Below are 15878 nucleotides of genomic sequence, written 5' to 3' on the forward strand. Positions count from 1 at the left end.
ATTTTTATACAGTACTGTATTAAAAATTATCAAAAATCTAATAAAAAAAAATCAAAAATCTAACTGGATTTCTAGGACACATTCTCTAGGACAAATTTCTAGGACAAATTGCTTCACATTCTCCTAAAAGAATGACAGTAAAACTGTTTTTCAGACAGACACATAAATCAACAAACATAACAGAAGTCATTAATCAATAAATTGAATTATTTCATTGAATTTTAAGGTACTTTATTGTTCAGAGAATCTCATACACAAAAGAGAAACTCATTAACCAATTATTTACTGAAAGATTCAACTGTAAGAACCTATGAACACAAGGGTCACTTATAATGTCATCTACTTATATTACTTAAAGAGTAGAGCAAGTGGGAACTCGTAGACTTTAAATCCTATCCTGCAAGTTGTAGCTACAATTGCAAAATGATTTGCTGCAGGTGCCTTTTTCTCACTCAGCTCACAAGTTCAGATGGCTAAACTTTGGGGAGAACTCACCTCCTAAAAGCTACTTTAAATAATCAAAGTAGCTGTTACAACACATAAAAAAAATTTGAACAGTAAATGTGTTTCTTTCATCTTTTCTGCCTTGGTAAGAAACCAAATCAAAGTTTATTCTTCCATGGACATCAAAGAAAAAAAAGAATTTCATGCATGCTGAAGTGTGACCTGTCTCAGTAAATCAGTGATGTTTTCAATCATTTAAATTTTCTTCTCTGCTGGCTCTTTGCAATTACATATCTTTCAGAATGTGTCAAGAAACCAAAAAAAGAAGTCATCGTCTAAGTGGTTGAGGTTGTCTTTCTCTTCTACACTAACAATATTATTATCAATAGTACTGTGCCATACCATCTGTGATTCTATGATTTTATGATTCTACGATCATCATCTTTATAAAAGAGTGAATGAGTTACAAAATTTGCCATAAACGTAGAACTTGTTGAAAAAGTTCTTCATAGAATGCATGTAACTTAGAAATGCACAAGAAGAACACGAATTAAATAATTTTTCTTCCTTTTTAAATTTTGCACTCTGTACACCTGTGATTATTTGGATACAGCTGAAAAGGCATGTCCTTTATCTATTTTTTCTTCCCAATGAACAACATGAACAAACTCTCACCATCTAATCTTGCTGAGTTCAAAAGGACTACTCCGTATTTGCTCTGGTGCAGCCTGCTAAGCATGAGTTCAACATGCTGCTCTGAATAATGTTACTCACTAAGAATGCAACCACAATGTATGTAATGTTATCTTACAAATAACAATGCTCATTTTTTTAGATTGAGTCATTAAAATAAATTTCTCCTATCATCTCCTATCAACTAACATTCTCCTATCAACTGAATATTTCATATTCAGTTCCCCTCAAAGAATGTCTCCTTGCTACATACAATTAACCCTTTTACTGATTCAGGTTGGATACAACTCATTACAGTGATACTGTAAAGTATAAAAAGGCTTAAATACAATGATGAAGTCACAAGCAAATTCCTTTTAATAAAAGTAGGCAGTAAACTTTTGAAGGAGTGTTAAACTTCATCTCAGTTGCATACTGAAAGCCTTATCACCTGAAGCACTTAATGCTAAAATGGAATTTGAGTAATTCAGAGGCAAACTCCAAATTACTTTAAATAGTAGTACAGAGACAGCAAGCATACTAGCACAGATAGCCTTTCTTATTTTAAAAATAAAATAGTCCACATAAGTGTTATGTATCAGGAACTCCCTGTATAAATCCATCATTTCATCAAAACAGTTCCTATGATTCTCTTTTATTTACTACAGTGCTCAAGGATGATATTTTGCATAAATACCAGTAAAATAATGAAGATTTTTTTCTTTTTTTTTTAAATGCACATAGACTATATTTAATACAAAAATCTACCTCTCTGTATCAGAGAAAATAGAAATGTTTTTATATATTGCTTTTGAAATAAAAGAAAGCACACTATTACAAATCAAAAAAAGAAAAGAGCAGAATATATTTTGTCAACAATCCTTGCAGTACTCCCCAAATTAAGCTGTATTCTTTTACACATTTAGCATGCACACATATTAGGATACACATTCTTCCACATCTGTTTTCCAGGTCTTTAAAAATGTATGTCAACTTTTTCCTCCTTAAAAACTTATAATTAGCAGAAGAGTGAAAAAACCCTACTGACCATACAGTGGTACACTTACTTCTTCCTAGTCCAAGTTAATAGATTTAATATTTAATTAAATATTAAAAACTAAGGATGAATAAGGATTATTTAATACTAAGGATGAATAAGGATTATTTAATACTTAAGGATGAAGCACTATAGCTTTGGTTTCTGAAGTCATATGTACCCAGCCTTTTTTTTTTCCAAGTAATAATTAACAAATTAATGTTTCTTGACCAATGGCCTCCTTTCCCAAGAGGGTGAAAGGAAAAAAAAAAAGAAACAAACACACACACAAAAATCACAAATTCTTTTTTTTTTTTTTTTTTTTCTTTTTGTGGGAAGTTTCTATTATAGATATAAACATCTCCCATAGATTCAGTAAAATATTCACCTCTGAAATCCCCGAAGCTTAGCTGGTCGCTATGATAATCAGAAATTGAGTGCAAACTGCATGACTAAGGCTCTGCTTTAGTCCGTGTTTCTTCTTCAAATCTTCTGTCACCTAGCATTGATCTGTTAGACAAAAAATGCCCTTGTCCTCTTTCCTTCTAGTTTATTTAACAGTAATCTCCATTTAGAGACGATTCTGCTGAGCACATGTTCACTGCAACGACACTATTAAAGTTGTACCTTTTACAGCTATTTTCTTGTATTTCTGATACTTTTCTAACAGAGAAATAAGTCCACAACAATAAGCCCACAGTTTTACTCATTTATTTTCTATGACTTCCCATGTACAGTGTTTTAAGAGCATTTCAGACAATATACCAATTTGCAAGACGTTGTGCAGTTTGTTCTGTTGTGTGTAGTTTGAACTCATTAGCTGGCTCACTTGTCTGGAAACAAATAGGTCATCAATCTTTTATTGTAACACTGTCCACAAACCCTATAAGGAACTAGAAAGAGCAATACTGTCTTTTCATAGCATCGTTGCTTGTTGTGCATGTCAGTCTTCAGCAATATAATCTTTTCATATAAATAGCCTTTTATTTGCATGTTAACTACTTCTTTTCGCACATTCAGCTTCTTTTAGTCAACCTCCTTCCTGTCATGTGATTTTTTTGAATCTTTCACATAGTTTCTGCTTCAGAGAACTATCTACTTCTGTTGCTCTGTTCTCCAAGGCAAGCTCTGCAGAACACACTGAACTTTTCCTCAGTGTGCATGCATGCACACATGTGTATGCACACATAGTTTACTCCAACTACTTATCACAACTAATCCAGGTCCTTTGCCTCCTCCACTTGAATGAACTAAATTTACATTTTAAACTGTTGTTTCTTTTTTACTCCATGACAATCTAATTTCTTTGAGTCTGAGAGACCCTTCAGAGGAGTAAAATGCGTAAAGTTATTGAGCAATCTCCAAATCCACAAACAATCATTGTTGCAGCTGGCACTCAAGAGCTGCTGCCTTGAGAGATGCTGGCAACACTGCAGCACATATAAAATCTTACGATGATGAGGCAGTGATTACTGGGGCAATAGGAGAAGGTAATAGAGAAATCAATGGAAATACTTAAGAGGAACTGAGGAGTTATCCTGTAAGGAAGCAATAAGACCAGCTGCCCGGCTGAAGTGCCTCTACACCAATGCACATAGCTTGGGAAACAAACAGGAGGAGCCGAAAGCTACTGTACTACTGGAAAACCATGATACGGTTGCTATCAACAAAACCTGATGGGATGATTCCCATGGCTGGAGTGTGGCTATTAACTGCTACAAACTGTTCAGAAGGGACAGACAAGGAAGGAGAGGAGGGGGATTGCTATCTAAATCTAGAAAGGGAATAGAACGTGAAGAATGTTCCCTACAGAATAGTCATGAGCAAGTAAAAAACATATGGGTGACAGTTAGAAACCAAGGTAGCAAAGGGAGCCTTGTGACTGGTGTCTACTACAGGCCACCTGACCAAGCAGGGCCTACTGAAGAGACCTTCTACTTCCAGCTCCAAGAGGCATCATGATTGCAAGTGCTCATTCTTCTGGGGGACTCTAACCATCCAGACACCTGCTGGAAAAGTAGCACAGCAAGATGTAGGCAACCCAGGAGACTCCAGGAATGCATTGTGGATAACTTTCTGAGTTAAGTAATAGATGGTCCTGCCAGGAGGGATGCAATACTGGACCTGTTGCTCACCAATGTAAACAAACTGATTGGTGACATCAGGATATGAGGCTGCCTGGGCTGCAATGACCATGCTGTGGTTAAATTCACGCATCCCAGAGTCCTGAGAGAATTAGCTGATGTAGTTATCAAGCCATTCTGTGGTAATGAAAAGTTGTGGCAATCAGGTGAAGTCCCTGGTGACAGAAAAAAAGGTAACATCACATCCATTTTTAAGAAGATAGAAAGGATCACCACAGGATCTACTGACCTGTCAGTATCCTCCCTGTGCTGGGAAAGATTATGGAGCAGATCCCCCTGGAAGCTATGCTAAGGCACAAGGAAGACAGGCAGGTAATACAGGAGAACCAGCATAGCTCCACCAGGGGTAAATACTGCTTGAACAACCTAGTGACCTGTTATGATGGTGTAACTGCATCAGAGGACAAGGGAAGAGCTACTGATGTCATCTATCTGGGCTTCAGTAAGGCCTTTGACACAGTATCCCACAACATCCTTCTCTCCAAATTGTTAAGATATGGATTTGATAAGCCCAACTCCTTAATACAAAGCATGACTCCTCTATGTGTAATTTTAGGTGAGTACCCACTGACTGACAAGTCATATTCTCATATTTTTGTTAAGTCAGTATCCTCATTTGAAACAGACACTCCAGGTTTGTTTGTTTGTTTTCACCAGAATATTTTTGATTTCTCTTCCATTTTGTATTTGAGGACATGGTTTTCAGGCCTTTTCTGCCACACAAGTAACCAAACAAAATGCTCCCAAAATATATTTTTCTTCAACATTAACTTGAAAAAATTACTTTTTTTTTTTTTTTTTTTTTTAATTTTCCATGCCAATTATACAGCCTTCCTTTAAGTTCATCCTGTGTTCTTATTCCCTATATGATTTTCTCTGAAAACAAAATGTCTCTTTGCTATACAGGGCCTCCATAGGTAATATCTAAAGACACCTCAATATAGATAACAGCCTGTCAATCTTTTATGCAGCTGAAATCTTTCAAGCTTTATCACTCACTGTTGAATAAGTGGACACTTCACAGCTACTTCATAGTACAGCTCAATTGGAGAGAGGAGGCATCACACATTAAGGATACAGACATAATTAATAGTTTAAAGATATTCACACGAATGTATCTTTCTGATCTTTTGAGCATTAGGCTTGATTATATGACTCTACTGTAATTCAACAAAAATATTTTAAAAAGATTAATTATTCAGAAGTTTAATGAGGATGTTTCCTAGCAAAAGCTATTGCTAAGATGTCTATATCTGTAAGCAAATGCTAGAAAACAGCTAGAAAATTACACTTCCCAAGATACAATTTCAACAGTAAGCTGCTTTGTAAACAGGTACACATTTCATTTATTACATATAATTTAATACATACATTTGTTAGTATTTCAGAATTAACTAGAATAGTTAGAATAATACAACAGCAAGAGCTAATACTTTCCAAGTTTTGTGTGAAGATATATTCACTGACAGTAATATCTTGCTAAAACAGGAGAAAAAAGAATCAGCTGGCTCTCAACATCTACTTAACAATAACATAATACACAAGTTAATAATTTCTTTTGTTCCTAGGTTTAGTGTTTAGTAATGTAAGACATTATTTCAAAAGAAAACCTAACCTGTCATTAAAACACCTTTCTGGCTTTAAAATAAATTTGCAGAACAGAATCTACACATGCAGCAGATACATGTTTATAAGGCTGTATACACTGTTGAATGACAGGCTAGAAAAGAACGTTACCACATTAGAAAAATCCCACAAATTCAAACTACATAATAGAATTGGAATTGGTGATTTTGAATCACAAAATCATAAGAAAAGTAGTGGAACATAAAGTTGATAAGTGAGTAGCAGCAACCTTCCCCAAAACACAGGTTTCTCGCGATAGAACAAGTTCTGAAATTCAATATTTAAACTCTGAGGCCATAAAAAAGAAATGAGCTTCACAACAAAATACATATAAGGCTATTGCCAATGCCAAACACATAATGGTCGCTGTGAGGGAAAGCCAATGCTTAAGCCAACTTCCTGAAATCTTGAAGCAAGCAGAATCATTGTTCTCCTATGAGTATTAGACATACATCAGAATGAAACACTACTATGATCTAGAGAAATAGTCACCATTCAGTATGAAAAATGAGAAATCCCTCAATATCACTAATCAAGTTTGGATCCTTGTTTCTTCCAGAAATTCTGCCAGCAGAATTGTTTCAGGCATTGCTACCAAAGACACCAAATACAGAATGTTCAGAATTTGAATTACTTTTGTAACACAGATCTTTGAGGGATGACATTCAATCACTTCACAAGTAGTTAAAATTCTTCTGTATCTGCAGCTAATTGAGCAGTATTTTTAAAACAAGTTGACTTCATAAAAGTGTTACTTCATAAATTATTATTTTTTTCTGGAATTGATTCTGGCCAGTAAATGACATAAAATTCTGCATGACAGTCAGAGAAGGTACTTATAAATAAAAAATTGCATATTATTAATAATACTATATCACTAAAAGGATTTTAGTACTTCTTCCCAGAAGCATCTTGTAGCATTATCAAGGTTAATTTTTATTATGACTATTACTTTACTTACCTTGCGTGGTTGAAAGTCATACTTCACACAGTGCTGGAAACCTTTGCCTTTTGACTTCAGTGATGTAACTATTAAGCAATTGCCAACAAAATGAGCAGAATACCCAACACCTTTGCTAGTGCGGAAACTGAAAAAAAAAATCATCAATGAAATTAGAAAAGGAACTCCCATGTAATAAAAGAGGGTTCAAAATACCACTCTAAATTGCCATGAGAAAGAAAAGAAACTGACTTCTGGAACAGTGAAGTTCCTAATTTCCTCTGTTCCCCCTTTTTCGTAGGGTGGGTGGAGGGAGGGGAATGGTGAGTGATGAGGAAAGGTTTTCTACTAATCTTCATCACAAATTCATTCTGGGCTACATTCTAAAAAAAACCAATAAATATATATTTTCTCCTCTGTTTCCAGAAATACAAGATAGTAAATCTCCAAATCTAGTATTTGTCAGGTTTTTGTCCTCAGTTTCATTCACATTTAAAGTATTACTTCTAATTTAAGTTCTAAAGGCATCACAGAACCAAATGCTATGCTTAGATTTTGAAAGATGCATTGCAGTTTTGTGGGGCTAGGAGAAAAATGTAACAGGTAAAACATACAAGTTTGGATTCCAGTTAATTACTGTGTGCAGCAATTTCTTTTTCAGGTCTGATGAATTAGGATACTTATCTATGTAGTTACAGGTATCCACGTTGTGGATTTATTTTCATTTGTCAAATTGATTGTTTAAACCAATGTAGCATCTAATTATATCCTTTTAAAGTAAATTTAATGAGCTTTCTGTGGCAAATATCATAAAGATAGAAAATGCAAAAAGCAAATACTTCTTTTAACATTTGAAATCAAAGGCAGTGTAAAGAGAAATTCTGGAATTCTAAAATATATTCTGCAAAGGACGTTAGTGGAAATTAATGAAACAAATTAGAACATTTTTAAAATGCGTATTTACAACTATGTAAGCTATGTCATTTTTTTCCTTTCTGGGTACAATAGATATGTGTGTTATTATTTACAGAATTGATAAAAATTTTAATCTAAAATCTTTTTAAACCTCAGGTTATGAAAAATAACCTATTGCTGAAATACATTCCTTCCGTATGGTGAACCTCATCCATAACATTCAAAAGGAAATTTCCCAAGTATTTAAAAAGTCATTACAAATTTGAGTATATTCATATAGCCCAATAATTAACACCTTCTCTCTTTCATTGATGTAAGATGCTTTTAAAATAATTTCACGTTATTAAAATAATGACTCTTTAAATGGTTTTACTGTTGGAATATTTTTACTAAACACTCGTATTAGGTTTTTCATAGTACCATTAAGAGGTGAAAAGTATATGCAAACAGTTCAGATTTCATCTTCTTAATAGCTCCTGAAATTCTACATCTTTAATCTATCCCACTATGCTAGTAACATCCTGTTTCAATATGTCAAAAACTGCATAATTAGAGATTTAATTTCATCTTCAGAAACATACAGTTAAATGTGTTCATTAAGACTTTCCTCATTCTTCACTGTCAAGAATATAGCTGATAAAGCACAGTCTTCTGGTAAAAAAATTGCCTCTCAATATAGTTGATGTGACTAGACACACCAGGTGGCCAGATCTTAGATGCTCTTCTCTTATGAAAGAACTTGTTTAAAGGAGGTAAAAAAAAAAGTCATTTCAATTCTCAAATTCCAGAAAGCCACTTCTGTTATAATTAATTAGAATACGCCTACTAAATGGGAAAAGCAGAGTGATTATGCTAAATAGAACAGGAATAACAGACAACTCTTCTCCACATCAGTGTGTCCTTGCACTGAGGTTCTTACTTCCAGCCTTGATTTATCTTTGGACTTGCAGCACACTATGCCTCATATCTCTATTCACTAGCCATGTTTTAGTTTGCACTTTCCTTTTAGCATACTGTCAAGATGTTAAAGAAGCTTTACTTTCCCAAATTCAGGCTATGTTTTTTCCCATTCTTATTTCTGTTTTTTTACGTATGTGTGGTGCACAACTCTTGTGCTCCTCTAGGTGCCACAATGGAAGGAGCATTCTCCTCTGTCACAGCCCTTTGTACAGGCTTTCACACAATCTTCCTCACAAAAAGAGGACACTTTTAATAAACCTAAATAAGCTTAAAACGAACTGTTCTAATGAACAGAACGATCAGGAAAAAATACATGCTGTCCATCACAACTGACCTCAACAGTGAATTTATAACAGTGCAACTCTCCTTTGTCTGTTGAGTATTATTTTCAACATGGATGCACTTCAAGGATTTAGCTTTCACAATGACCCTGGAGGCAACTATATTCCACAACAAAAGAAACAGTGAACAGCCTCAAGGGAGAACATTACCCATACACAGATAATCTACAATATCACCTAGCTAACTCTGTCAAATAACATGAAGGTTAAATATGTAAAAATAGAATCTTGACAACATTGAACGTGTGGTGGGCTATTTTGAGATTTTGATACACTTGCCTTGGGCTTAATGGCATTCAAAGAACTTTTCACTGGATAGCAGCACGTCTCAATGCCAAATTTGTTTCTTAGTAATATACAACATCTCCATCTATCTCTAAGGACTGAAACATGCTTAGATGTGTGTAACTTCCTGGAGTTCAGCATTTTAAGACAAGAAAGCACTGAAATAAAGAAGTAATAGCTCTTTTCTGAGCAGGCCAGATTTCTCCATCTTAGAATAGAATTCGCTAAACATGAAGACTTGCCACTATGCATCAAGATTTCTCTTTGGGACCATGTTAATTAGCATTCTATAACCATAATTGAGAAATTGAGAAAACAAATATGACTTCTGTTTGCCTCAATATTAAATTATGCAGATTATGTTAATTTTCACATTGTCTTTCTTGCCAAAGGTAAAGTAGGCTAGCACTGTTCTCTGGGATGCTATGCAGAAATTGTCTTATCAATTACCTACACATGCAGAACTTGCTGCGTACTACAATGAAATGCATAGAAGAAACAAGAAAATATTGTCAATACCTATGCAGCTTTAGGAGCCTAAAACTACTTCCCACAGCAGCTGGTATATGATTTTACTCCAGATAACTCATAACAACATTTCAGTTATCAGTTTCATTTCAGTCATTTTCTCAAAGCAGCTACTGCATGTTATTACACTTCAGTAGCAAGTAAACATTCTCCCATACACTGGTGAAACTGCTTAATGATTCCTGTTTTTTAGCTTAGGATTTTATAAGGAATTTCAGATAGGAACATTTGAGATAATATATTCTCAATCTCAGTATCCTTATCCTGAAGGTAAGAAATGATTTCTTTTCTACTAATTCTGTAGTTCCATTACATGCCATTGCAACTATTTTGCATTATTCTATTATTATCAGCAGAGAGGGAATGAAGTCAAGAGGGCTTTCCGTGGTACTCTGTTTCTTGTGCCAACATCTGTAAAAATAAAATTTTGCAAAGATCTTTCTAAAGCTTTAGACATTCTTCCATTAAGTGGTTGTAAAAGCACTTGGATTTAAGGACAAAGCTGTACAATTCTACCAATCTAGCTTGGGTTTCACCCTTATCTCTCTAAAACTTTCCTTAACAAATGTCTTTTCCAGAGTACTGTTCACTCCAGAATGTTTTCAGAATTCTACCCAATTTTAACATGGTCTCTTAAAAGAAGTGGCCACTTGCAATTGCAAAATGCAATTCTTCTGCCAAGATTTCAGGTAACAATCACTTCACCTTTACTCTCCTCTCTGTTTGTTCCTTGAAAATATTCCGTTAGTTCTCTCATTCCTTTCATGGTCAGTTGGTCACCTACAGTAACTCTCATCATCATTCTGTAATCACTACTTTCTAGTGCATAACTACTAATTCTGTAAGCATGGCACTCATTATTCACTGCTAGGTACGTGACCCTCATTTTATTGTATTAAAATCTGTGCTACTGAATTCTGTTCATCCTACCATTTGAACTTGACTGCTCAGTAACAGTCTGTTTCTTCTACTCATCATTCATATATTTGTCAAATAATTTTCTTCCAAGATTCTTAGCATTCATTTTGTAATTGGTAAGAAAGCTACAATAACTGTTCCAATACACAAGTATTAAAACTATCAATCACTTAGCAGTTGCCTGATACCATCCTTGGAAATAGCTTCAATGATTTTTTTTTTTTTTTAATTGACTTACAGTTCTTGAAGCAGCACCCAGTATTTAGATAATTACAAAACTAGTTATTTTCTCTCACATCTCGAAAATGCAAAAGCACTTCTTTACTTCCCTTCTCCATTTCTGTGCACAAGGGTCCACGTTTAACAGCCAAGTTGATGTAAGTGTCTCCCACCAGAAAGATCTCTGGCCACATCATTCTGCAGTCAGTTGCCACTTGGATCATAACTAAGTAACTGGGAGTGGCCAGGAAGGATTTACAAATAGGAAATCATCTTTGATCAAAAAGAAGCTTGCTACAATTAAATGACTGGATTGGAGAATGAGAGGAAAGCTCTGGATATATTTTTATCCTGAATTTTTAACTTTTTAATCATTCAAGATTTTTCAGTACTCAACCATCCTCAGTGACAGACTTTATTAAGGATGAAGCTGTTACTTCTATTTTTATCAGAACAGCAAATTAAATTAAATTTGTGATATTTTAGGTATAAAAAAAATGCGTGTAAGGAACTAAAAATTAAAAAAAAAACAAACCAACAACTGGATGGTTATTAAGAAACCAAAGAAAACTACATGAGTTTTATTTTTTGTATTTCATGTAAAATTACATGAGTAAAAGTTACTTACCAGTAGAGATAGGGTTTATCCTTATCCACATTGATATTGTTTAGTGGGTCCATACGAAACCAAGTGTTAAGGGTAAACCCATTTTGATAAGGCCACTTAGCAATAGGAGGCAATGCGATTGCCTAAAAAGAAAAAAAGAAAAAAAGGATAAAAAGAGAACAAGCCAAGAATACATTTTTTGTTAAGCATTGCTAAATATAATCTCTTTATAAAATTTTCTTATTATAAATCTGCAGATCTACTCTAACATTCAAATATTAAAGAAAAATATTTAAAAACTTTAAATAGTGCTTCTGAAAAAAAAATGCATTGTTTTCCATTTATTTTGAAATACTTTAACTACGTAAATTATACTAATAGAGAACATACATCTAGCACTAGGAAGAACCCTTCATTTGCAACGGTAAGGGAGCTCTCACAAGTAGTTCAGTATTGGTACAACTGACTTTTCGACCTTCACATACTGCAGATGAAGTCTTGGGTATAGGTGGAGAATGCATCCAATTTTAAAGATATTTATCACCAGGTAAATATTATGCAGTTACTCTGCATCAGTACTATACTGATGTCACCAATGTGCATTACAACTGAAAAACTCAATTCAGTGCAGAACTTGGTTCTACCTCAGCTCTAACAAGTGATTTTAGAAGCAGTTGTCTGCAGTTCACTTCAGAGAATGAATCCTCTCTCTTCATAGTGCAATACAACATGGACTACTCAAGAAATGTAAAATTGAAACTTGTATTTAATGATTTCCAGGTGCACAATCAATGATGAGTAGTACATATATGAAGTAAGATCATGGCCAAGGAAAGGGGAACGCTTACTGCACATTTCAATTTTACATGTGACTCCCAGTAACTGATGCAAATTGCTGCACGTTTTTAGACAGGCATACATATTTGAAATTTTTCTGCAAAACTTTTTCTGAAGATCTAAGTGAAAATCAAATTTAAGACAAACATTTCATCATGATTTGCCTCGGAAGCCCAGAAATGTCACAGCAGTGTATGTCACAGTAGACATTCATATTTTGTAACAGCAATCTTCCTGCTGCATTTACATTTGGTAGAGATTAACAATGGTTTTAACTTAGTAGTAGCAAATGAAATGCTCTCTTTCAAAGCTCAACTACTAAATCCTCACATAGTGCATTCTATGCACTTTGGTGGTACATCTGTTTATGCAGACAAATATTGAACAAGATCAAGGAAGTATTTTAGCCAAAAATAGGCTGGGTGAAAAAGTTATTTTCAACCAGTTTATTTCGCTGATGTAATCCACTATACCAACGGCTGTACTGACAAAGAAGAGGTGGTGGTTTAAGATTTAAGTTGAGGAAATGCATTTGCAACAGTCCAAGAGAATCTGTTATCACCCCTCATCCTTAGGAATGAAGGCACAGAATGACTTCCACTCCATACCAGAATGTATTGAACCTCAAATCTGGAGTTCTCTTTTTTTAACATTTGCACTGCCTTAATAAGTATATTTATAATCTGTATACAACATTTAGATTTTTGTGGAGGTTTTTTTGTTTTTTTGTTTGTTTTTGTTTTTCTGAAACTTGAAAAAGATACAATAAAATTTCTGACTTAGCTGTCACTATGAACTCCACATTTTCCTCAAGGCCCAGATTTATGTAACATAGTACGTTATTCAACACATTACATTATTCAAAACAAATGCTATTCTTAGGAATTGCAAATTTTCACTTTAATGGCAATTTCCCATGTCAAAAATCTGGTGTATGACATTCCAATTCTCGTAAGTGTACCATTTCAACAGTACAACTATCTTGCAAACCTAAAGCAAAGTCTGTGGTATTCAGGTATGTACTTCCTCTGTTTCCCTTGCACAAATTTCCGAAGGCAAAATACAGGAAATGCAAGGAAGATGCAATTTATTTGTTCCTCAAATTGTACTATTTTGGTTGAAAACTTACTGCAGCACTACAGCCAGGGAAGTTGAAAAAGGTATCAGGCCCATGTCTCTGTGGCATCTGATTAAGGACTGATAACAATTTAACCGCGTGTCTTGGCTGTGAAAACAAGAAAATTGCACTGGAGTAAATACAGACAGTTTTATATTCGTTAGGCTACAATGGAAACTGGACAGTTTTCAAACAACACAGCAAATTAACTCTATAGTAGTTAGCTAAAGTACTTCATAAACATATGTTCAATCAGGATGAAAAAAAATATTCAAGTTTATATGTCCCAGGAGACAATTTATGTTAACTTCAGTCTCTAATGGAATGACACTTAATGCTTTATCTGATCACAGCTTACCCAGATTCCATTTTCGCCTCGAAGCATGCTGAACAAAAGCTTCAACTCTTTGACAGTGATGCTGTAGCTGGCAAGAACCCCCAACATATCAACTAGAAGATCTTCAAAGGAAAATAAAGTTATTCTGAACTCTGAATTTCATTGTTTTGACAGAAAAAAAAAAAAAAAGCTGAAGAAGTTAATACCTTTAAAAGTAAATGTATTCACAATTTCTAAAAATCAACTTAATGAAGAAGTTAATACCTTTAAAAGTAAATGTATTCACAACTTCTAAAAATCAACTTAGTGGCTTTAAATATTTTACAAAGGATTTCATACTATCGTTGATTAATGTTAAAAATAAATTTACATATGCAGTTTCAGATGTTGCATCACACTTACGAACAAAGCATCTACTATATTTAAGAAGATTAATTCTTCCTCTTCTGTATCATTCATCATACATTATAAACTTATTGCTTGTTCATTTCTATTGTAAACTTTTGGGATAAAGGTTTCTTCATTCCTCTGAAGTTAGTATTTTTCGAACACTTATAATCTAAAAGGTGTTTGAAATTATTTTTTCACTGAAGTACTTTATGTTTAATACTTTACTGTTAAGTGCATTATTCAGAGAATTTTTATGCTTCACACAGCTTTGCTGCAGTGAAAATGCTTCCAATTTTTACCAAAATGAAAAGCCAGAACCAACCAACCAAATAACCCACCATCAGCAACAATAAAATGAAAATCAGTGAGAAAAAACAAGACCAAAATAAAAAGAAGTCATCAAAATTCTTAAAGTCTATGTAATATATCTTTCACTAAAACACCTCAAAATCCATGAAATTTTAAATAATAGCATTACATAGCTTGCCTTTCAGGTAAAATCAGGTATAAAACTTTCGCTAGTTGTTGGAACTTTGTTTTAAAACACAGAATTTCATTTTAAAAATTTGTTAGTTTGTGGGACGATGGATTTTGCCTATGCTCTGCATTTTCTTCTGAAATAAACAGCACTACAAGAAATTACTATTGCCTTTACTAGAAGGAAAAACAAATTGCACATCTTTGCAGATGTATCACAAGAAATTAACTCAGAGATCAAACTGAAGTACAGACATTTCAAAACAAAAAGCTACGACAAAATAGAATCAGCATTAAAAATCTAATTTCTTCAATGCTCAACAATCAGAACATTCTCCCTATAGACCCTTCAAAAGACATGATCAAGCTTGTAACTTCTTTATAAGTATGCATGTTCTCTTTGTTCATCAGTGAAAGAATGAGTCTTAGACCTGCTAACAAATAGTAGCATTAAAAAATATTAATTCTCTAGGATGATATCTTGTTTTTAAACAAATTTTCTCTGCAAATCCCCACATATATGTTTTTGTGTAAAGCTATCACTATCTATTAGCTTCTTCCACTATGAAACCAGTCTCTGGTCTTCAGTACAAAAGGCATTCAATTCACAGGGGACATACTAAGCTGTTCACTGATGCATTAAATTTGCATGTCAGGAAAAGCAAAACAAGAAGACAAAACACAAAAACACTGTAACTCACAGTAATTTTCACCATAAAAATCAGACTATTTCCCGAATATTAAAGCTCAATCATGTTTTTATTCCTTTCTCCAAACAGTTTGTTTGGGAGTTTAATTAATATTCCTTTTAAAATTAGTGGTAGGTTATAATCGTGATAGAATTTCCTGAAGGAAAGCAAAACACAGCGAAGAAAACAGGTCATATGTACCCAGCTCGTCCTCTAGTACCTAAAGCCATCTGCCCCCTTCACCATTCAGTCACTACCATGCAACATGAAGCTGGCAGTGATCGCACATGTTGTACGTGAGCAGAAACTGAGAACAGTAACACTGACAACTCAGAAAGGGAAATCAGCATGAGTGAATACCAATCTTCAGCTGAGAATTTCCCTCTTCCCAAGTCT

General features: G+C 34.1%; 1 protein-coding gene across 10 annotated transcripts in view; it reads right to left on the reverse strand.

Moving 5' to 3' along the window:
- Window positions 1–15878, reverse strand: part of NBEA (neurobeachin) — a 458626-nt gene that overhangs the window by 361756 nt on the left and 80992 nt on the right. For all 10 annotated transcript variants that reach the window (XM_048948371.1, XM_048948342.1, XM_048948328.1 and 7 more), the window contains exons 3-6: window positions 13948–14048; window positions 13602–13697; window positions 11657–11778; window positions 6884–7010 (exon numbers count right to left, since the gene is read on the reverse strand). In XM_048948371.1, coding sequence (XP_048804328.1) covers window positions 6884–7010; window positions 11657–11778; window positions 13602–13697; window positions 13948–14048 — 446 coding nt within the window. The remainder of the gene's footprint in view (window positions 1–6883; window positions 7011–11656; window positions 11779–13601; window positions 13698–13947; window positions 14049–15878) is intronic.

This window comes from Lagopus muta, chromosome 1 (genome assembly GCF_023343835.1).
Source record: "Lagopus muta isolate bLagMut1 chromosome 1, bLagMut1 primary, whole genome shotgun sequence".
Classification (NCBI taxonomy): domain Eukaryota; kingdom Metazoa; phylum Chordata; class Aves; order Galliformes; family Phasianidae; genus Lagopus; species Lagopus muta.